The following is a 20,681-nucleotide window of genomic DNA, read 5'->3' as shown; positions in this document are numbered from 1 at the left end:
AGGTCCGCCACAAGTTCACAACTTCGTACATACATTTGTGGTCGGTCACTCAACCGCGCAGAAGAAATAAATATCTTCCGAACCCGATGATCGACTTTTGTGCGCTGTCTGCTCTGCCGCTAGGGGGAGGCCGCGCGGGCGGGCGAGCAGCGCGTGTGCTCTGATTACTCGGACGAAGAAAGCTTCCGCAGACAAACAACATGGCGGCGCCCGAGAGCGGCGAGCAAGCGAGCCAACTGGAATTGTATCCTTAGATTGCAGTGATGTTGAAGCGTCGAGCGTTCTCTTTGCAGTTTCAGCACAACTAGCAATAAAGTTATCGCGTTTCCGACGGCTCTGGGCCTGATTCTCCGCGAGCGAGCATGGCTTCTTTCCTGAGCGCTGACGTCGAGTCGCTCGCACACGTTTCCTTGACTCTCCCCTTCCCTTCCCTAGCTCGCTGCACGTTCCCTTCCAGTCGGCGCGCCAAGCCGCTGTGGCTCTGCGCTCGCTGAGTCCCGACCGCGAGCCCCGGCGAGGAGGCGTCCGCAAGCGGCTGACGCTCGCCGGTAGTGTGCTCAGCGCGTGAGGAGCCTTCGCCCGGCCCGGCTGCCGTCGCCCGCACGCCCACCCGCCAGTGACCTCTTGTGATCTTTTCAGGAAGTGGCGTGCAGAGCAAGCTCGCGTCCTTCGCGTATCCGTCAACTCCTTCCTGGAGCACCTCGGCCTGGTCTTGGAGACCATGCGTGCCTTCCCCGCCGACGTCGGACAGGATCCTCAGAGCGTTCCCGGTCGTCCACCTTCGATGGACACGCGAGGGCCCGCCTTCATAGAAAACTCCAGCGAGCCGATGCTGCGTTCTTGATTTAAAGCTTTTAGCGTTAAGCATGTTACCTTTTTTTTTCCTAAGTTGATTTCATCGTGCACTTGATTACTGGTGTCAGCTATCGGCCAAAATGCCGCCACGAGCTGCTGTAGATGCAAGGCAGCCAAGCCAGCACTCCGTTGGTTTCTCTCTGACCATTGTGCTCGTCGTCTGCGTTGGGGCAGGGTATTTTTGGTCCTTACCCTACTGTGCTTCATGTGTAAATGTACGTATCATTTTGCTTTGAATAAAAACAGAAGTCGCCTCCCTTTTTTTTTTTTTGGGTTTGCTTCCTTTGTTCAGTTTGTGTCCAAGTACAAATGCAATCGCAGGGGTGTGACGGACCTGCAGAACCGCAAAAGGTGACACCTGGCTTCACCTGAAATGTCCTGCCGTTTCTTCCTTGGGTCTTTGCCCGTTTCCTTCCGTCCTGGATCAAAAGTCGTCGTCGTTGCAAATGTCCAAGTAGACGTCAAAGGCTTCTCGGTTGCAGTTTCCGTCGGGCGTGAAGACGTACTTGTGGAATGTGCCGTCCACGCAGATGGCTGCCATAGAGAGCAGAGGAAACGTTAGTGGCGAAATGTGGCCGGTTTGCAGCAAACGACGACCCCCCCGCCCTCGGACCGATGACGGAGTTGACGTTCTTGGATGTGTTCTTCCCGAAGGCGCAGATGCAGGCGCACTCGGCTGGCACGGTGAAGCTGGCCAGCGACCACTGGCTGTCCACGTACTGGCCGATGACAGGGCCCACCTTGCCCACGCGCGCCAACCTGGCAGGCGCACACGTACGTTAAGGAGGGAGTGGACGAGGGAGCGGGGCGGCGGCCTTACGCGGAGCGGCGGTTAAGTTTGGTATCTTTCAGGGCAAAGATGTGGACCGTCCCTTTGTCACTGGATGCGCACAAGAAGGACGAGTCGTGACTGAAGTTGAGGCTGTACAGGTGCGGGGAGGGGACATGGTCAGCGGCGAGCAAACCGACAATTTAAAAAATAAAAAAAAAGGGGGGGGGGGCTTACCAGTAGAGCGTGGCGGGGTCGGTGCCTCGCCGCAGCTCGACCAGTTTGTCGCGGCTGCTGGTGTCAAAGAGGCGTATGAGCGTCCCCTTGCGAGAGGCCGAGGCGGCCACGCTTCCCGGCTGGTTGAGCGCCAGGCAGGCGATCTCGCTCTGGTGCGCGTTGATGGTGAACGGCGCCGACGACGTCCCGGGCTTGCTGTTGGACAGGTCCTGGAGGGCGGGAGCGGACTAATGACGGCGAAGCAGGCTCGGCCGCGTACGCTTGGAAGTGGGAGGGGCAACTTACCGCCAGCTGCAGACTTCCACATTTGTGTCCCGGGAAAACCAGCAGCTGCTTGTCCAGACTCGGACACAAGTCGCACAGACCTGGCGGAAAAGCAGACGCTAATAAAAGGAAGCCGCGCGACTGACTGGCCGAGCGAGCGCTCGCTGGCTCACTCGCTCACCTTTGGGGTTGTCGCGCGTATCAAACTCAAAGAGCTTGAGCGGCTTGTCAGGAAAGCTGTACACGTAGATCCTGTTCTTCAACACCATGACGATCCTGGGAGGAGGCAGCCCGCCAATTTGTTTGCCTTCAACGTTTGTGCTCCTCTCGGCCGGTTTAGCGAGCCGCCGCCACTCACTTGTCGTGTCGCATCCGGACCGCCAGCACCGGCTTGGTGAAGGTGAACTCCAGGACGAGCTTGTCTTTGGCGTCTCGGGAATCGCGCGCGTCATCCCAGATCAGCACTGAAAAGTCACGGCGGTTGGCTTCATGGTCGTGCTCGCCCAATTCAAAAGGCACCCACCGGATATCTCAGAGAACTTGGGGCTGACTCCGCCCCCGACCACGGCCAGCAGGTTGGAGCGATGCAGCATGGAGCACGACGCCACGCTGCCCACTTGCTCGTGATCTGCAAAGTAGACGGCGGGCCACGTTAACAGGCGCTCGGCCGGCGCAGAGCAGCAAGACGCTCACCCAGGTGGCCCTTCTCCATCAAAGGCTCCACATTGTAAATGCGCACGCCAGACTCCATGGAGCAGCAGAAACAACCTGAAAGCAAAGCAACGACTGTCACATCTCCAGTCCGGCCATGCATTTTCAACATGGCGTGTGGCGTTCAGGACTCTCGGCCTAAATTGTCCGTCTGTGGGAATGGCTCGTTGTCTACTTGGTTTCCCGCCCTTGCCCAAAGACAGCCGGGCTAGGCTACAGCGATACCTGTACTGCGGATGGACGAGTAGGGGGCACATTGCAAAAGAAGATTTTGGATCGATCTGGCAAAGAATGCCCGTCGCATGTTGATCACATTATATTATAATACTAATATATTCTGACTGTCGGCACACTTGCTTCATTTTTGCTCCTCTGTTCTTTGTTTATTATTTATTCATCACTCTTATTTATTGTTCGTGCCTTATTTTTTTGTGTTTACTTGTATGTATATTGTATACTACGTCTTGTCACCGTGGGATAGTGGGAACGTAATTTCGACTTCTTTGTGCGTCTTGGCATGTGAAGAAATTGACAATAAAGCAGACTGACTTTTATCTTTGAAACATTGCTCGTGCCTGGCTGAGAGCGCGTGACAAGCACAATCTCCTTCCAGAGTGTGAAATGTTGAGGTGCTGACGTCATGTGAGAAGTTTCTCTTCCTTACTGTGGTCCTGGTTGAACTGCAGACTGAGAACTCCTCGGCGCTGGGCCATGTCTCAACGTTCCAATCGCCAGCGGGTGATCCGGAGCGCAAAACGGGAGCTAAGAGCTAGCTAAGCTAAACTAAGCTATGCTCGAGTGAGCCGCTACAAGACAGACAGACAGACAGACAGAGGACAGACAAAGAAACCTGATGAGTTTCTGAAACGCAGCTCCACTTGCCCGTCGTGACAATTGTGAGGGGAACCGCCAGCAAAGCCAGCGTGCACATCACAAACGGCAAACAACAACAATGTCGCAACAGGAAGAAGTTTAGTTTCATACACGTGACGTCACCGTGACGCTTTCCGGTTTGCTGCCGCCGAATCAAAACCATCAAAGATAAATGAACGTAGGGAGGCGCTCTTCTGTTGCATCCTGATTTTTGGACATCCATAAATGATACCACGTTTATTAATCAGATTTTAAGACAGTGGTACCTTAATGGATTTTTTTTCCAAGCTACTTTTGATGTATTCCACGAGGGATTCAATTGACTCTTACGTACGCCATCGTTAAGGGTGCTCATCGAGCTGTTTCCGTCGTTGCGTTACACATCGACACACACGCACACTTTAAAGTTCTGGGTCAAAAATAATCGAAGCGCAATCCATTGCATAATTTGCTGTGGATCAACATTCATATTCATTTGGAAATGCGTGAACTTCATCTTTACTCGACGAGCAACCCGAAGCCCATCATCCGTGCTTCACCCTTGACTGACGCAAACTCAAAGCAAGGCACCGTTACAGTAAGGAAAAGGGCAAAGATTTTATTTAGACATCGGAGACTGTTGAGCTGCGCTTTCTGGCGCCACGCAGCGGCGACAGAGTGGTATTGCGGGGAAGGCCGACGAAGTCATAAATGTGTGCACTGAAAATAGCCGCTGGGGTAGGCTCCGCCACATTGCCCACACGGTCTGATCAAGCCGGCAGATGAATAGGTCAGGGCACGTTTCCGGCTAGAATCTGAAAGCTGAGCAACATTAGCGACTCACCGCAGTTGTAGAGCAGACGCACTCTTTGGACGTCAGTGTGCGTCATGGCGACGCGCTGGCCCATGTTGTCATCCCTCACCTTGGCCACGATGGTAGGCTGCCCGTTAGCTGAGAAAAAATTGCTGCGTGCCCGATGCGTTCAACGGCCACAATGTCAATTTGAGCCAGCGAGCGAGCCAGCGAGCGAGCCAGCGAGCGAGCGAGGGCAACTGCCGCCTTACCTGCCGTAGTGCATTATGGAGGGCAGGTCGTACGGAAGCTGGAACGTTTCTCCCGGCTGAATCTCGAAGTTTTTATGATGTCCTTGAAAACACAAAGAGAGGCTGGAGCCGACGCCCCACAAACGAGCACGTGAAGCGGCAATGGCGCAGGGAGAGCTCCGATCGAAGGCAGCTGGAGGCGCCGCGACTACACCAGGCTCAGATTTTCTGCCGAGCTCAAAATCGACAGACTACCTTCCCCACGACGTCAGGCGAGCGTAGGTCTAACGTGCAACTACACGAGAGGGCCAAACATCTCGCCGAGTAAATTCAACAAACCATCGGCACCGACGGCTTCCTCCCATTGCCGACAGCCCAATCTCATTTCATTTGACAGAGTGTCCGAGTCCGAAACCCCACTGTCGGACGCAAGGTCCCTGTCGCCCACCTTGCATGATGTTGCCGGACAGGATGTTGATGTATTTGCCACGGTCCAGCCTGGTGTGTTCGTGGAAGAAGCCCAGCGCGTGGAGGACCTCGTGAACGATATTGCCCACCTTACAGGTGGCGCCCACGTGCACTTCCTGCTTGCCGCCCATGAAGCCCACGTAGGATGCGCACCTGCGGCACGGCAGCAAAGACTTCTCAATGGCTAATCCTCAGAATAAACGAAAAAACAAACACTTGGCACACCCGAAGCCGCTTTTGAAGAAGAGGTAGTCTGCCTCGCTGGTGCGCTGGTGGAAGGACAAGCAAGTGTGGAAAGTGACCATCTTTAGTGCGGCGTCAATGTCGTTGCTGCGGTAGCCTGTGGGACGGACAGCGCTGGTGATTAGGCTTCTGGGCCGGCGCCAGCGGCGGCACTCGCTCTCACCCAACTCGTAGTCAATGCGGTACGGGATGTGTCTGGAAGGCCACGGGCGGTTGGCCGCGTTTCTGTAATCCTGCAAGGCAAAACAGTCGATCGGTTGGCCTTGGCGGCGCTCATAATTGCCGCCGGGAAGTTGGGAATACACTCACTGGGAGAAGCATGTCACCTTCCGCCACCGCATCGTCCATCAAGCCTGTCCACACGTTTGCACAACAGGACTTTTGTTTGATTTTTCTTTAAATCACGACATCTAATTAAAATGTAATCATTGCATACTTTTTGATTCTTCCAACATTCATATGATCTGTCGGCCAGTCATCGGTTTTTGGAGCTAAGCTACATGACAAAATTATGTTCAGCATGCACTGAAATGAGCTCTTCACAATTTACTATTTAAAGGACTTGTTGCCTTGAAAACGTTCTTCTCGTACAAGTGCAAACAAGTGATGGCAGAGGGGGGCCGAGTTACCTCGTTTAACACGACGTCAAGGTGCAATGCAACGCAAGTGGCTCGCGCTTCAAAAAGAACGCGATATTTTTAGGGTTGGTGGTAGACCAATGTAAATTGGGGCCCGTCAGTGAACTTGAAAAAAATTCATGACGTTTGGAGCGAGCGCCATCACGAGCTCGCCCTTTCCCATACGTCGAAATGCCATGGCGGGTCATTTTGGGACCGCTTAAACGCGCACACACCTGCATCTCTAGCAAACGCACACTGTCACGTTTGAGTACGTAAATAAAAGAGGGAGTTCTAGCACATAGCAAGGAGGGTGAGCAGACGTCTTCTTTCTCCCCGGACATGTCCTACTTTTGAGATGTCTGGGGGGCATTTCAAAATCGTCCGGGATTTTGTTCGATTGCCGCCGCCGCCACCGTCGTCGCGCACACCAACAGCACCAACCCAAATCTGGTCACCCGAGTTACTCTTAGACATTAAAAGAAGAAGAGAAGGTAAAAATGCTGGCCTGCGAGCGTCTCCGGGTTGTTCTCGGTGTACTCGAGCGCTTTGGCGACGAGGTCTGCGTTGGATGATTGAAATTCATTGCATTAGACAATGTCGCTTGAGCAAAACTAACATACAAACAGTACCTGGGTCCTGGAGCGGCAACGGCACGCAGCGGCCTGAAACAAAAGGCGTCCCATCAAAAAGCCGTACAGACAACAAGTTCCGTAACGAGTCGCAGTCTGCGACGTTTACCCGCACGCGGAAGGCTGGCCGAGCAGAAAAGTGCAGCGAAAAGCAGCAACATGGCGACGACGCTGGCTCATTAGCGATCAATGCCTCCACCTGGGTGACGTCGCCTTAAATAAGCGAATTGTGCTGATTAACCCCGTAGAGGGCAGCACCTGCCCCCTGCTGTGTGGAAGATTGAACTGCAAGCCGTCAAAAGAAACGAAAAGAAACACAAAAAAAGGCCCTTATTCGTGATTGCGAAAGCGGGAATCGTGCATTTGGAAAGGCTAATTAGCCATAGACGTCTATTAGACGTCTGGTTTCATATAGACCTAATTTAGACGTCTAAAATTGGTTACGGTATAGACCTAAAATAGAGCGTGCCATCTTGTGCCACGGACAGCTCGTTGACAGCCTACGCTTTACGAGAAGCCGAGGCAGAGACGGTCGCCAGCGAGATAGCCAACCAAGCCCCGGCAATAGTCCTTGTCCCCCGTTCCCGAGCAAAAGTGGCTCCGAGCGCTGTCGTACGCTCGATCGAATTTTTAATGGTCATATACATAGCTTGCTTGACTCATACCGCGTACATATTTACAACCAATTAGTTCTTTATTGCAAGAATGAAGGAAAGAAATGGAAAAGTAGACAAAGTAGATTTGAGTGGAAGATAGAAAAAGTGGCAAATATGACAGGCAAAGTAGGTTTGAATGGAAGAAAGGAAAAGTGGCATTTTTGCACAGGCAGATGTGGCGATGATTTCCATGTTTGAAAGGCCGCTGGCGAGGTGCGGCGCCCGCCGGCGAGCCCGACTGGCCGGCCGCGGCTGCGCGTCTGCTTCTCGCCTTTCCATTGTGTCTGTCCACTGGACATTCGAGAGATGGGTGGGCAGGGATTTTTCTTTTCCAGGACGTGTTTTGCTGCCCCCTAATTGGGTCCTGACGAGTGAGCCGCGAGCTACGCACGGCACGGTGTTCCATCTGTGGTCCCTTCTCAAGGTTTCGCATTTTCCCCTGGCAGGGGTTTTTTGAGTTTTTCCTTGCCCTTTTGGGAGCTTAAGATCAGGGGATGCTTTGAGAATAATTGTCAATTTTGGCTATGTGAAGCCCTTTGAGACTGTTTGTGATTTAGGGCTATACAAATAAGCTTGACTTGACTTGACGGCACGGTGTTACGCTGACTCGGATGATGCCATCCTCACGAGTCGTCTAAATGCTCATTTGAGGAGGTCACATCAGTGTAGCTAAGGGCATGGCTCATGGTTTAGTGTCTTGTGTGCCGGCACTAGGAGTTTGATTCCTGCATATGACAGTGTAAAAAAATTAGTGTCGCTAAATGGTTAGCAAGTGCCACTAGCCACCAGCAGTGTAACAAGTGTAACAAACAAAACAAAAGCAAAGGTTTTTTTACAATTTATTTGTGAGTAATACGACACATGAGCGGGTGGGATTCACTGGTTGAGTTGGGGGGGGGGGGGGGGGGGGCGGGACGATAAGTGTGGGCGTGGTCAAGTTGCTCCATGGGTACTGCAGGAGGCGTGGTCACATAGAATAGGAGGAGTCAACATGCTGAGTTGAGCCAAGCCCCGCCCACATCAAACGAGCAAAAAAGAGATCACCCTAAAGTGGTTTCAGCCCGCTTTCGGGTGAACGCGGGACGTCGCTGCGAACGCGCTTGCTGTCGTTGAGGACACTAGCGCAGACAAAAGGCCGTGGCGTTGTGCTCAGGGAGAAGCAAGCGGAAGAAACTGCAGGCAGCAACGTTAGCAACACTGCAGGACAAAGAACACAAGGCACATGAGAGTCACGTCGCATCAAAGCGCCGGCCGTCGACCTACGTTGGCACGGGTAGAGCGGAGTTGCCGGTGTCTTTTGACTGGCAAGGGCGTCGGAAGATACTTTGCCAGTCAAAAGCTCCATCGAGGACGTTTTGGCTCACCTCCTCGTCACTCTCCGCCTCGGCGGCGCTTTTCTTCTTCTTCTTCTTCTTCTTTTTCTTGTCATCTTCGTTTTTCTTGTCTTTGTCGGGCAGGAGGTCGTCCAGCCAGGCCAGGTCGTGCTGGGAAAACATCATATCCAGAAGCTTCCGCACCACCATCAGACCCAGGATCTGCACAAGGGAACAAGTGGACCTACCGTGAGCAAGCCCATTGGTGGCCGTGCTGCTCCTGCTGCTGCTGCTGCTGCTGCTGCTGCTGCTGGCTGAGGGAGACTACTGGCAAAATATGGGATCGCGCGGCGAGCTGCACTTTGGGCGCAACGAGCGGCCGGTGAAAGGGGTGGCTCGTAACCTCCGGCCGACTTGCGAGCGCGATTGTCCGTTTGTCGCCGACCCGACCTCTCGGAAGGTAAACCGTGCACAAGCTCACCATCACGGGGAAGATGATGGCCAGGAAGGTGGACTTGAGGACCCAGAGGATGGCCAGGCAGGTGATCTGGACCAGGGTGAAAAGGTGGACTCGGCGCAGAGGGACATGACGCAGGAAGGCAAAGTCCGGCTGGTGCTTGGGCGGCATCAGGTACAACTTGATGCGCTCCCAGAACTGGTGGGCAAGCGAGCAAGCAGGCAAGGCAATTACACACAAACACACACACACACACACACGCCACGGCGCTAGCTGAAAGCTAACGCTGCCGCCGACCTGGATCCCGCTGAGCGAAGCCACGCCCATGTAGAGGAAGACGCCGTACAGCACCGGCATGGGGATGTACTGCAAGGTGACAATTGGCGTGGTTAGCGTACCTTGGCCTCATGCTAACGTCGATGGATAGTGAGCATGCTATGCTAAGACATCGGCGTCAAGAATGCAGAGCGTGCATGCTGTGAAGCAAATTGCGTGAAGGGAGCAAGAGGCTCGCTTTGCAGCAGAGGATCATTGAGCCCGGCCGGCTGGAGGAAATCAGAAACGGAGCCAATGGGCCCTCAAGACTGACCTGCAGGACGGGGGCGAGGAACACAGAAAGTCCCGTGAGGACAAAGACCAGAATTCCGGTCAGCCTCTGCTCGCTGGCGGTAAGGAAGAGAGCGGCCAAGTTAACGGGGAAGCGGAGACGTGGCCTGCCGACACCTGCGGGCGGGCCAATGTCTTACCGGACCCCCAGGAACTGGGGCTGCTCCCCGGGGGCGCTGGACTCGCTCTCCATCTTGAGCGAGTCTATGTGCGCGATGGAGATGACGGTGGCGGCCACGTACCACGGCAGCCCCATGAAGGAGCACACGGCCATCAGGATGCCCACCCAGAACAGGTCCAGGTGGTACCCGCAACCTTTCTGTGGGGGCGGAGGATGAGAGAGAGAGAGCGAGAGAGTGAGAGCGCTTGCCGCCAAGCCCCAAAGGCCTTCAGACCTTGAGTTTGTTCTCCTTGCGGTTGACGATGACGGCGCTGATCTGCTGGTCCATGAAGATCAGGATGGTGACCAGCAGCGCCGGCACGAAGCTGGCCAGGTACCACCACCACGGATTCCTCCCGAACGGCATCACCAACCAGCCGCGGTCGGCGCGCGTGGGCTGCAAAGCAAGCAATCACCGTGAAGCCTTTAGGGAGCAGCGTTATGACAAGTTTGCAGAGTGGAATTGAAGTTGCGTGCCAGCAGAGCGGTGGGGTGCGTGCGTGAGTGTACCTTCAACTCAGTGGGAACGATCAGTTTGGGCGTGTCTAAACCCATCAACATATCCAGAGCCACAAAGGACATGATTGACATGAAGATGGCAAAATCACTGATTAGCTTCCTTAGCTTAGCAACGCACAAACACAGTGAAGAGGAGGGAGAAAGGCAAAAAAATGTGTCAGTAAAATCACTCTGATCAAAGACTCTGATTACGCTAGAAAGAAAGAAAGAGGGAGGGTTGGAAGGGAGGGACACGCTACGAGGGAAGCAAGGGTGACGTGCCAGGACCTTGATGTGCATGGGAATGTGCAGTTTGGCCGTGTCCAGGCCCAGAAAGGCGTCCAGTCCGCAGAAAAGAAGGATGGAGATAACGATGGCAAAGTCGCTGATCAGCTGACGCAGCTGCGGAAAAGGGGCGGGGTCACGGCATGGCACGGGGACAGCGTGCTCTCTGAGACGGTCGCCGGGTTACGCTAGCATGGTGCAATCGCGTAGCTTTGCCACGTTGGGTCGCTCGTCTTCATGTCGTTGGAGCCATAATGCCTAAGACAGCGCTGCGCAGTCAATTCCATTGTGAAAAGCCGATCGGTTGACTGAAGTGACGCGTCAAATTCTCTTTCGCGGCAATCGGAACCGTCGAGCGGCAGCCAGGTCGTACGCTTGTCGGATTGGAAGGGGAAAAAAAGCCTCACTTTTGCAAAACAGGACCGCATTTGGACAATGTGACCGAGTCTTGTGCTTTCTCCAAAATGTCTTTGCCATTATTGGTGCAACGACATGAAAACGATGCGCCCGTCCGTCATCACGGTGCGTTCAGCCGTTCATGCTGGAGAGATGTGCGGGTCGGTCGGCAAGCAAAGAAGATGGGATTCCCGTCTCACCTTGGTGGGGAAGTAGCGGCTGAACTTGAACTTCTTGAGCGCCACGGTCATGGAGTAGGTGCCGAAGAAGAGGATGAAGGACATGAGGGCCAGATCGGGCACGTACTTGCACGCTTTGCCCACCAGGGCACCGCCGTACTCCACGCACTCCGTCTTGCTCAGCCGAGTCCAGTCCAGATCGCTGGCGTTGAACTGCGGCGCCACACGCGCGACAGCGGCTCGAGACGCGACATTGGCGGGCGCCGCCGACGAGGACGACGAGCTCACTCACCGGAAGCGACGCGTTGTCGTCGGCCAGAGGAGCTGAGATGTCGCCGGCGAGATCTGCGTGGAGAAAGAGGAGCCGCCTTACGGCCGCTCTCGTCAAAGAAGCAAAGTGACGCTGAGGAAGCGGCGCTGACATTGGTACTCACGTGTTCAGGGCACGTGGCCGCCAGCGAGAAAGGGAGGAACACAAAAGATGAACGTGAAGCGCGAGCGGCGCTTTGGGACCTGCAGAAGGAGAACTCACCCTGGTCTGGAGGCACACAGTCGCACTTGTAGGACGTGGCATAGTCGGGCTTGAAGGAGCGGTTGATGGGGTAATACTTGAAGGCGCCCACCTGCACGCACACAGGCACATTGACATCATGTCCCGCGCTCGGCTCACATTATGGCGGAGAGCGATCAAACCATCTTTTTGATGGCGTCGGAGATGAAGATGAAGGAGATGAGGCTGGAGAAGCCTTCCTCTGTGAACCGGGTCATGTACTGGATGATGTAGCTGGCGTCGGACAACACCAAGACCAAGCACTGCAGGCACGAGTGGATCCCGATCCACAGGCGCAGCTCCATGTAGTCCACGCTGTTGTTCCTGCAGGCAAAGGCGCAAAGGTCTGGCGCCGCTCTCTCGCTGGGTGGCTGGCTCGCCTGCCTGGCTGGCTCGCCTGCCTGGCTGGCCCGCCTGCCTGGCTCGCCCGCCTGCCTGCCTGGCTCGCCCGCCTGCCTGCCTGCCTGGCTCGCCTGCCTGGCTCGGCTGCCTCTGCACCTCGGCACTTACTTGCAGAACTCGTAGAGGAGCTTCTCAAAGATGAGAATGGGGCCGGTGGAGCTGAGGATGATGAGCGGCTGCCCGCCGAACAAACAGAAGACGCTTCCGGCCAACGCCGTCCCCAGGAAGCTCTCCATCACGCCCTGAGGATGGAAGAGGGTGTGGCATACGTGCCTTCAGGCCTTTCCTTTTTGCCTAACTTTTTCCTTCACCTGGTAGTTGTCGGTGGCGTCGCCCAGCAGGCCGCCGAAGGTGATGGCGTTGGTGATGCAGCCCAAGTAGATGAAGAGCACGGCCGAGACGCTCTGGATGTGGAAGCCGTCGTAGATGTCGCTGCAGTACCACGGCGTCTTCCTCTTCACGTCCAACCACAGGCCGCCGCCGAGCCTGCGGGCGGGCCGGCCGGCCGGGTTAGGCTCGCGCCCGGCGGGCTACCCGCCGCGCCCCCCCCCTCGCCGCTCTTACCTGCCAGTAAACTTGAGCTCTTCGCCGACCGCGTGCTGGACGGGAAGTTGCTCGTCGTCACCGCCGGCCGCCCCCCCGGCCGAGCCGTTGGTCTGAGCCGGCGGCTCGTTCAAGTTCAGCACGGACTTCCTGCAGGCGGAGCGAAGACAGGACGAGGGTTAGGCCAGGCTTCGGGTGCCCGTCGGGCGGGCTCGCGCATGACCGTCATCTCCTGCCTCATCTCCGCCGACGGAACCTTCTTGGGGGGTTCGATGCGGATTTTGGGGTCCCATTCTCCCGGGGGCAGCACAATGACCTCATCCAGGAACTCGTCCAAGCCAGCGATAAGGTCCTCGCGCTCCCGCGCTTTGTAGGCTACGTCGCTGAAAAGCTGGAGGCGCCGCCGGGACACGTTCGCTCAGACCAGACCAGACCAGACCAGACCAGACCAGACCAGCCCAGCCCAGCCCAGCCCAGCCCAGCCCAGCCCAGCCCAGCCCAGCCAAAGACGATGGGGGAGAGGATGGCAGAGCAATTTACCTCGTCCACCATCAGCGTGGCGATGGCGCGCCCGATCTCGTTGTACGACTTGGTCTTGCCCGGAGGACCCAGGAGGATGAAGAGGAACCTGCAAAAGATGCGTCCGGCTCACAAAGGGCAACGTAGCACTTGCTTGCGTGAGCCAGCCAGCCAGCCAGCCAGCCAGCTGCGGGGTCATGTCGCTCGGCCCGGCCCACCCGCCCTAAGAGGGCAACGCTGGCGCAACGAGAGCTGGGTGCTTTTGTGCGTCCCGGGCCCCCAATGTGTGGCAATGCTGCTTCTGATGCTCGAGGCCCATGGTTGCTCTGGCTGCAAGTCGTTTGCAAAATGCCATCTGAGTGGCTATTTTTATGGGCCAGGCTCTGAGCGGGCGGGCAGGCGGGCGGGCGGGGGTCACCCACCTGGTGGGCACCGGGACTTCGGTGAGGCCGCCCAGCGTCGTGGCCTGAGCCAAGCGCACAAAGGACACGAAAGGCTTGTCCAGAAAATCCACCTCGCCGATCAGCACGTTGGACGCCTCGGCATCGCGGGGAATCTTCTTCATGAATTTGTTCCTCATCTGCACAAGGAGCAAAAGCCGGAGCTGAGCGACGCAGGAGCCACCCAACCTCTAATAGCACGTTTGCCCTCGCCGCTCGCTGCTCTCGACGTTCACGGGTGCGCACAAACCTTTCACACAATTGCTTTGGTGAAAGCAGAGAGCGAGGTCTGCGCACACGCGCGCACGGCCCGAGATAAAGGCCCCGCTTCGGGGCTTTGACCACAGCGAGACAACGTACGGCGCGTCGAGTCACCTGGTCGGAGCTGGGCGTTTCCGAAATGTCGTTCATGCTGCGGCTCTGCGCGTGATCTGCAAATGCCACACAAACACGCAAGCTTCATTTGAACGTCAACAAAGACAGCATTGTGTGTGCCGACACGCACCGATTACATTCTTAATGATTCGAGACCCCGGCCAAATTCCTCCATAATCCTTTTCACGCCAAAAAGACTTTTGTAAAGCACCTCCTATCTTTGCTTTGCCCATGTATGGCTTCAATAAACTTTGCGGAAAGAGAAACGGGTATTTGACGATACCGAATGTCAAGAAAAACATCAAAGAGGACAGCAAAAAGGCTCCCTTCACTTGGCTTCAACTCGACATCATTTGAGAGAGAATGGAGTGTGGCGTCGGAAGGCACCACAAAGACCGCCCACGTCTAGCCAACACAAAAGCGCTCTCAGCAAAGAGTTGGTGTGCTTGCGTGGGATGCTAAAGCCAGCGAGCTAGCGAGCATGCGTATCTACGTGACTCACGCAGGCCTCCCAGGCTGCCGGCGCGTCGTGTTGGCAGGTCATCGGTGGAGCGCCGGACGGCCGAGCTGGTGCGACTCAGGTTGGCCTGAGGACTACGGTCTTGGGGTGAAGAGGTTGGGCGGGCGGGCGGGCAAGCAGCACCGCGTTAGAAGCCCGTAGAGGGTCAAGCACAGAGCTTGCGCGCTGCGCCTGCGCTGGCTTACTGGTGCCGGCGGCGGACGACTTCCCGATGTCGGCCAGCGAGCGATGGATGGGCTTCTTGGTCTGGTGACGGTGTTTACGCAGCAGCACAAAGACAATCTTGTCCTTCACCTCCTCTGAGATCAGGCCGTCGGCGATCTGCCGCTCCACCATCTCGTCTGCGGAGACACCACAACGACACGTCACGCCATCGATGACAAAGAGCGGCAAAAAGCCGCATTGGGCCCTGGGAAAGCCATTCCTTCCGCCCGGCGACTCACCGACAATCTGCGCTAGGGAGAAGGCCTCCAGGTCCAGGAGGATGCTGCCGGTCTGCAGACACGTGCGCAGCTCAAAGAGGCTGTGCAGCGTCAGCGTGGACACGTGCGGTTTGCTCCAGCGCTCGCCGCCCTCCTCCACCTTCTCCTCAAACTTCACCCACCTGTCGATCGCAAGGGCACCAAAAACAAGGGGCTGTGGCGAAATGGAAGCTCACTTGAGGCGACAGAAGAAGACAGAAGAAAGCGGCGGCGCTCACCTGGCCGACTCCTTCCACTCCAGCTCGCCGCCCTCCTGCTGCAGCGTGTCCATCTCAGTGAAGATGGTGGGCGTGGGCGTGCCGTCGTCCTCCCCCAGGATGTGACGAAGCCGCTCGGCCGCCGGCGACACTGCCGACGATAAAAGAGGCGTGTGGAAGCTAGCAGCTGAACTCAGCTAGCGGCTGAGCTAAACTGCCTGCTCCGTTCAATTTTGCGCATTTGCAAAGGACAAAAGATGAGCCCAAAAGTGGACGAGCCGCAATTGCCCTTTGGTTCTCTCTTGCTTTGTCTCGCTACCCCTCAGGCGCTCTTTTGACTTCTACCTTTGGACTTCTCGCCGTCTCTTTCTTTCTTTCTTTCTTTCTTTCTTTCTTTCTTTCTTTCTTTCTTTCTTTCTTTCTTTCTTTCTTTCTTTCTTTCTTTCTTTTTCGGTTCCAATCAACAGCGAGTGCACGATACTGCTGCAACAAAGAATATGACTGTTTCACATGATATTTGTTAGAGGGTGATTACATTGTCCCATCCGTCCGTCCGTCCGTCCGTCCGTCCGTCCGTCCGTCCGTCCGTCCATCCATCCATCCATCCATCCATCCATCTGTTCGTCCATCCATCCATCCATCCATCCATCCATCCATCCATCCATCCATCCATCCATCCATCCATCCATCCATCCATCCATCTGTTCCGTTCTTCCGGCGGGTGGGAACAGTCTGCCATTAACGAGCTGCTCTAATTAGTCTCTGCGGATCGATGGACAACGATTGGCGAGCCTGGAGGCGCTCGCCACGTGTGCCCATCACGCACGCCGTTGCACGACAGTTCAATTAGGCTGCGCGAGAGCAACTCCCGAACATTTGTGGATTAGTTGACCATCAATTGACAATCATCAATTTGACAATTTAGCAATCGCCATAAGCCGTCGTGGATGTCGGGAGCCTTTGTCGACAGTGTCAATCTACAAACAAAAGAGAGTCGGGCCTTCCTGGTGACTTACGGCCGGCACGCTCGCTGTTACCTGTGGGAAGGCCTGCCAGCGTCTGGCGGGAACAAGCCATGACGGGAGAGCGTCCGTCCAAAGCCCGCGCTGCTCGATCGCTTGCTCGCTCGATCGCTTGCTCGCTCGATCGCTTGCTCGCTCGGCCTAGACTTGGCTGGGCCAACAGCAACGACAGCACGGCCTGCCACGTCTCGCCTCACGAGGTTGCCGCCCCCAGCCACCGACCCAAAGCGCGTCGAGTTTCACTCAGGCGCTCGACATGCATCAAAGAACTCTCCTCCTCCTCCTCCTCTCGCACACATGCACGCAGGCACGCACCTGACCCAGGCGCACATGCACGTCTTTAATCGGCTTACGGCCTGAGACAGTCGGGCGGCCCGGAGCGGCGGAATGTGGCGAGCTGATGGGACATCGGACGGAGGCCAGCCTTCCTTCCGCTGCCCAAATGGACAATCTGGTGACAAAGTGCCATTTGTTGCGCACCGCGAGTGAGATCCATTTGACGGACGGACAGACGGACGGTGCAGCAATTTGCTGGGATTTTCTCTGAAAGCAAACATGCTGCGTCCAAATAAGCAAAGGTGTCGCAATGGATTGAACTGTTGTTCCAAAGCGCTGCCGGACAGCGGCTTGAATTGGGTGCTTTCTTTGCGTGCCACTAGGGGGAGCCTGCGTACGCCTTGGAGAATCTCTGGCCTCTCGCCAACAATTTGGAGCAAAAGCCAAGTCAGCGGGCGGCTCACCTGAGAGGTCGGCGCGCTCCACGATCTGAGCGTGGCGATCGCGGCCTTGGTCGTCATCGTTGTCACTGTCCCGGTAGAAGGCCGGCCGGGCGTGCTGGCGGTGCTCCTGGCAGGCGCGTCGCTCGTAGTGAGAGCGGCGTGCGGCGTGCTCGCCATCGTGCCGGCGTTCCGATGAGCGCCGGCGACGTCGCTTCTGCCGGCGGGAAGCCGGACTGCCCAAGTAGGATGCCTCCACGTCTGCGCACGCCACACATGTCACTGCGGGGTTGTCCGAGGCCGGAAAGTGGCCAACTGTCTTACACGCATCCGCTGCCGCCATGCTAATGGTGGAGCTGACCTTTTATTAGCTGGCCTGCTTTGGATGTGGAAAACGGCAGGCAGGCAGGCAGGCAGGCAGGCAGGCAGGCAGGCAGGCAGGCAGGCAGGCAGGCAGGCAGGCAGGCAGGCAGGCAGGCAGGCAGGCAGGCAGGCAGGCAGGCAGGCAGGCAGGCAGGCAGGCAGGCAGGCAGGCAGGCAGGCAGGCAGGCAGGCAGGCAGGCAGGCAGGCAGGCAGGCAGGCAGGCAGGCAGGCAGGCAGGTAGGGAGGCCTTGGCGTCTGACGCAGGCAACGACCGTGTCAAAGTATACCGCCGTCTACTGCCGGGAAGGACTGGTCCGACTCAGTCCGATATTTTGCTTGCCTTAAACATTAATTTGGGCCGTCGGCCTTTTCCGCACGTCGGCGTGTTTGGCTAAATGACAGCGGCGGTCACGTCTAATGACGGCGGTGACACGAATCCGATATTACGCGACAGCGGCATTCTACCTGCGCAATTTGAATTTAGCTCGCGGTCACGCGTACTCACCCTCGTCGTCGTTGTCGTCGTAGCGACAGTGACCCCTGTCTCTGGCGCGCCGCCACTCGTGCTGATCCATCCTGCAAAACAAATTGGACACGTAACGGGTGGATGAGTGGGCCGATGTTACGCCCGCGAACCTTCGCCACCATTGCTACTGCTCAAATCCAATCGTACTTTTTTTTTTTTTTAAATGGTCATCATAGAGTTCACCTCCTCCCGGTTGTTTCTTCACCATAGACTAACAGGTGCTTTTTTTTTTTTTTTTTAAATCTTTGGTATGAGCGGTGGGCAGCTGAAAAATGAATGGCACGGAGTCGTACGATTAGGATTAACGTCAAACATGCGACCCATGTCGGTTCATCTTTAACAGTGACGAGTCGGTGCGATGGCGGAAAGCGGCCCCCCCGCCACAACTTCCTGTTTAGGCGCAATCGATAGATGTCATTCGGGATGGCTGAGCCGCCGCTGAAGCCCGGTCAGCCACCGTGAAGGTCACGTTTCCATGACGAGGCTGAACTTACGTTGATTTCCTGCCAGCTGACCTTCTGCCGCTCAGGGCCACGCTCTTGGCCCTGTCACGCACATGCATCAAAGACACAAGGCCAAAGGTCAAAAGCAGACAGTCTTCAAGAAACTTGGCGTTGCACCGACGCGGCCGGTGGGGTCCGAAGTGGCCGCCGGCGGGTCGTCGTGACACACGCATAATACAGCTGCCGCAATGCCAAAAAGAAACAAAGTGAGCGAGCGGCGCTTACCTGAGGAAGAGTGGAAATGAAAAGGTGGGAAATCCGACGACGTCAAACGAAACAAGAGCAGCAGCAGACTGGCCCGATGGCGTGCTCAGCCGACAGCAGCCGGCCGACTACTGACGCGACTCACAAACTGACGAGACGAGGTGTGAGCGTGGGCACGCGCACCCCAGGGCATTCATTGACGTGCACTTTCCATTTTCAACTACGCCATATTGATTGACAGGATTTCCCCTGCGCTGCTGTATCAAGGGACACGATTTGGGTTCAAGCGCAAACATCCTGCAAAACACTTTCAGAAGCGCAAGATCCTCACCAGCAGTCTTTGGGGCGGTGGTACACCCTGAACCAGGCGGGCGCAGTCGTGTCTGTCGTTTGCAGCAGCAGCAGCATCAGCAGCAGCAGCAGCAGGCCAACCGCCGCGGGAACAAGCTTCGCGTCACTCCATGTCACACAACTGTAACCATTCTAGTTTCGTCAACTTCAAAGGCCCTCTGCACATATTTTGTGAGAGTGGCGAATTTCTTCACGCCCTGTTGAAAGTGGCTGGCTTGGGGAGGGGAAAAAAAACAACACACAGCTGACTAGAAAAAGATTTTATTTTTCCAAATACAAGCAAGTGTGTCACGCCCAGACAAAATAAAAAAAATAATAAAAAGCCTAATTGCCCACTAACAAACACGCTAGTTACCGTCCATAAAATCCAAAACACTGCAGCGAACCTTGGGACCATTTCAGAGGTCTCATATTGAAACAATAGCGCGTCATTGTGCTGCTCGCTCGCTCACTCACTCACTCACTCACCCGGCCGCCCAGCGAGTCTTCTCCGGTGGGTTTACTTCAGCACCCGATGACAAAGTCCGCTACGAACGCACATGTCCAACGTCCGGGCGGGTTTTTCAAACGGCCTGCCGGCTAGCCGGCGAGAAAGAAGCTGGAATCTTTGGGCGCTCCTTTTCCTCGTCTGGGAAAGCCAGTTGAAAAAAATGCTGCAACTTATTATGTTTGTTAGCAACGACGGCGAACGGTCAAAACTGTTCAAAACCTCCGCCCAGTCAAGCCAAACCGATCGGGACCAATGGGAGCATTGGACCGAAAGTCTCTTACCGGAACTTCCTACCACATTTCTTTCCCCGCAAAACCACCCAAACAAAAGAAGAACGTCTTACAAGTTTTTATCTGGACGTTTTCATCGAATTTACAATGTGAGAAATCCTACAAATAATTTTTAGCCATCAAAAATTTAACGCCTGTGCTCAAAAATGAGTTTTGAAACGACTCACAAATATTTCTATAAATGCAATTGGAAACAAAATGTCGACGTTCTTGTGCTCTCTGCGCATGTGCAGCAAGATGCTGACTTTTTTTTTTTCTTTCTCCGGGGGTAGGGGGTATCACTCTTTCTGGAATTTGTGTAGTTTTTGTTTACTTTGAAGAGGATGACCATTGTGCAGCTGCGACATCTGGCGGCCATTTTGTGTCAATACAACGACGTGGCAGTGCGGCGGACAGGTTCAAATGAAAAAGTTTCTCCTCGTGTCCCGTGAATTGGCTAGTTAATAAGAGGCCATTGGAATCAGTTCTGGTCTGAATGCTTCCCTTCGTCACTGCGTCAGTATCTCGGGTGTTCGGGCGAATACTTTAATTGAATTGGCCAACTTCAATTTTCAATTTGTTGTCTTGTAATTCGGACTTCACGCAACCATTTTCTTTTCGTTTGCATTTTCAACACTTCAGGTGTTTGAGTAAGTCAGAAGAATAAGAATCCGCCCGCACGTGTGGACAGACTGATAGTCCCGATTTAAAAAAAAAAAAAAAAAAAAAAAAAAAAAAGAGCTTTGGCAAAACCGAGAAATTGGTTCCTGTCCAACGACACTAGTATTTGCAAGAGTGATGTCGTATATCGAATACTTAATGAGCCGCAAACGAGTAGTAGTTTCTTCCTTGTCGAGGGATGAGTGCGACACAGCGCCACCTTGTGAAAGCAAGGGGAACGGCTCCGGTCACGACACGCGGCACACCTGACGTTATTACGCACAGGAACCTTTCATCAAGTCCTCG

General features: G+C 55.3%; 4 protein-coding genes across 8 annotated transcripts; 1 reads left to right on the top strand and 3 right to left on the bottom strand.

Annotated features, from left to right (window-relative positions):
• Nucleotides 1-110: 110 nt before the first annotated feature.
• On the top strand, nucleotides 111-1,113 carry LOC125979472 (L antigen family member 3-like). The gene is made up of 3 exons (XM_049737720.1): nucleotides 111-244; nucleotides 436-564; nucleotides 640-1,113. Exons 1-3 carry the CDS (start codon nucleotides 201-203, stop codon nucleotides 842-844), a joined length of 378 nt encoding a protein of 125 aa, XP_049593677.1. The 5' UTR covers nucleotides 111-200; the 3' UTR covers nucleotides 845-1,113.
• On the bottom strand, nucleotides 243-3,826 carry wdr45 (WD repeat domain 45). The gene is made up of 10 exons (XM_049737717.2): nucleotides 3,501-3,826; nucleotides 2,819-2,893; nucleotides 2,649-2,753; nucleotides 2,484-2,589; nucleotides 2,307-2,401; nucleotides 2,147-2,226; nucleotides 1,862-2,070; nucleotides 1,676-1,777; nucleotides 1,469-1,614; nucleotides 243-1,389 (listed from the first exon to the last, which is right to left on the bottom strand). The coding sequence occupies exons 1-10, from the start codon at nucleotides 3,547-3,549 to the stop codon at nucleotides 1,280-1,282; spliced, it is 1,077 nt and encodes a 358-aa protein (XP_049593674.1). The 5' UTR covers nucleotides 3,550-3,826; the 3' UTR covers nucleotides 243-1,279.
• A 455-nt stretch (nucleotides 3,827-4,281) lies between these two features.
• Nucleotides 4,282-6,925, bottom strand: LOC125979471 (astacin-like metalloendopeptidase). Of its 2 annotated transcripts, none has more exons than XM_049737718.2 (10): nucleotides 6,802-6,925; nucleotides 6,693-6,725; nucleotides 6,569-6,622; nucleotides 5,753-5,796; nucleotides 5,607-5,676; nucleotides 5,426-5,540; nucleotides 5,181-5,353; nucleotides 4,754-4,835; nucleotides 4,533-4,654; nucleotides 4,282-4,454 (listed from the first exon to the last, which is right to left on the bottom strand). In XM_049737718.2, exons 1-10 carry the CDS (start codon nucleotides 6,851-6,853, stop codon nucleotides 4,312-4,314), a joined length of 888 nt encoding a protein of 295 aa, XP_049593675.1. In that variant the 5' UTR covers nucleotides 6,854-6,925; the 3' UTR covers nucleotides 4,282-4,311. The 2 variants fall into 2 exon arrangements, with proteins under 2 accessions (XP_049593675.1, XP_049593676.1); XM_049737719.1 differs by having other exon boundaries at nucleotides 6,808-6,868.
• A 1,263-nt stretch (nucleotides 6,926-8,188) lies between these two features.
• On the bottom strand, nucleotides 8,189-20,629 carry slc4a5b (solute carrier family 4 member 5b). Of its 4 annotated transcripts, XM_049737724.2 has the most exons (30): nucleotides 19,425-20,629; nucleotides 18,937-19,170; nucleotides 18,627-18,862; nucleotides 18,393-18,443; nucleotides 17,878-17,948; nucleotides 17,033-17,269; nucleotides 15,292-15,421; nucleotides 15,035-15,195; nucleotides 14,777-14,932; nucleotides 14,574-14,672; nucleotides 14,072-14,127; nucleotides 13,679-13,836; nucleotides 13,278-13,365; nucleotides 12,974-13,128; nucleotides 12,759-12,887; nucleotides 12,506-12,680; nucleotides 12,303-12,436; nucleotides 11,936-12,116; nucleotides 11,775-11,865; nucleotides 11,535-11,587; nucleotides 11,264-11,455; nucleotides 10,671-10,784; nucleotides 10,395-10,508; nucleotides 10,120-10,281; nucleotides 9,865-10,043; nucleotides 9,708-9,780; nucleotides 9,416-9,484; nucleotides 9,143-9,316; nucleotides 8,713-8,883; nucleotides 8,190-8,545 (listed from the first exon to the last, which is right to left on the bottom strand). In XM_049737724.2, the coding sequence occupies exons 5-30, from the start codon at nucleotides 17,945-17,947 to the stop codon at nucleotides 8,537-8,539; spliced, it is 3,330 nt and encodes a 1,109-aa protein (XP_049593681.1). In that variant the 5' UTR covers nucleotide 17,948; nucleotides 18,393-18,443; nucleotides 18,627-18,862; nucleotides 18,937-19,170; nucleotides 19,425-20,629; the 3' UTR covers nucleotides 8,190-8,536. The 4 variants fall into 4 exon arrangements, with proteins under 4 accessions (XP_049593679.1, XP_049593683.1, XP_049593687.1 ...); XM_049737722.2 differs by lacking the exon at nucleotides 10,395-10,508 and adding an exon at nucleotides 8,910-8,985 and having other exon boundaries at nucleotides 8,189-8,545; nucleotides 8,713-8,832; nucleotides 11,535-11,865; nucleotides 18,937-19,166; XM_049737726.2 differs by lacking the exons at nucleotides 10,395-10,508; nucleotides 17,033-17,269; nucleotides 17,878-17,948; ... (2 more) ...; nucleotides 18,937-19,170; nucleotides 19,425-20,629 and adding exons at nucleotides 8,910-8,985; nucleotides 16,308-17,026 and having other exon boundaries at nucleotides 8,189-8,545; nucleotides 8,713-8,832; nucleotides 11,535-11,865.
• Between the last annotated feature and the right edge of the window lie 52 nt (nucleotides 20,630-20,681).

The sequence above is a fragment of the Syngnathus scovelli genome, chromosome 13, assembly GCF_024217435.2.
Source record: "Syngnathus scovelli strain Florida chromosome 13, RoL_Ssco_1.2, whole genome shotgun sequence".
NCBI lineage: Eukaryota > Metazoa > Chordata > Actinopteri > Syngnathiformes > Syngnathidae > Syngnathus > Syngnathus scovelli.
The sequence above is the reverse complement of the archived record's forward strand: the minus strand, read 5'-3'. Positions and strand labels throughout refer to the sequence as shown.

Excerpts from the sequence above, each read along its gene's own strand:
- LOC125979472 (XM_049737720.1), top strand. The coding sequence starts at position 201 with ATGGCGGCGCCCGAGAGCGGCGAGCAAGCGAGCCAACTGGAATT. Across the intron at positions 245-435 it reads CAAGCGAGCCAACTGGAATT|CTCGCTGCACGTTCCCTTCC; the intron begins GTATCCTTAGAT and ends TCCCTTCCCTAG. Across the intron at positions 565-639 it reads GCCGGTAGTGTGCTCAGCGC|GAAGTGGCGTGCAGAGCAAG; the intron begins GTGAGGAGCCTT and ends TGATCTTTTCAG.
- wdr45 (XM_049737717.2), bottom strand. The coding sequence starts at position 3,549 with ATGGCCCAGCGCCGAGGAGTTCTCAGTCTGCAGTTCAACCAGGACCAC. Across the intron at positions 2,590-2,648 it reads CAAGTTCTCTGAGATATCCG|TGCTGATCTGGGATGACGCG; the intron begins GTGGGTGCCTTT and ends GTGACTTTTCAG. Across the intron at positions 1,778-1,861 it reads GACCCCGCCACGCTCTACTG|CCTCAACTTCAGTCACGACT; the intron begins GTAAGCCCCCCC and ends GCACCTGTACAG.
- LOC125979471 (XM_049737718.2), bottom strand. The coding sequence starts at position 6,853 with ATGTTGCTGCTTTTCGCTGCACTTTTCTGCTCGGCCAGCCTTCCGCGT. Across the intron at positions 5,797-6,568 it reads CAACCCGGAGACGCTCGCAG|GCTTGATGGACGATGCGGTG; the intron begins GCCAGCATTTTT and ends ACGTGTGGACAG. Across the intron at positions 5,677-5,752 it reads AAGGTGACATGCTTCTCCCA|GATTACAGAAACGCGGCCAA; the intron begins GTGAGTGTATTC and ends TTTGCCTTGCAG.
- slc4a5b (XM_049737722.2), bottom strand. The coding sequence starts at position 17,947 with ATGGATCAGCACGAGTGGCGGCGCGCCAGAGACAGGGGTCACTGTCGC. Across the intron at positions 13,366-13,678 it reads GAAGTCCCGGTGCCCACCAG|GTTCCTCTTCATCCTCCTGG; the intron begins GTGGGTGACCCC and ends CATCTTTTGCAG. Across the intron at positions 8,546-8,712 it reads AGGCGGAGAGTGACGAGGAG|TGTTGCTAACGTTGCTGCCT; the intron begins GTGAGCCAAAAC and ends TTTGTCCTGCAG.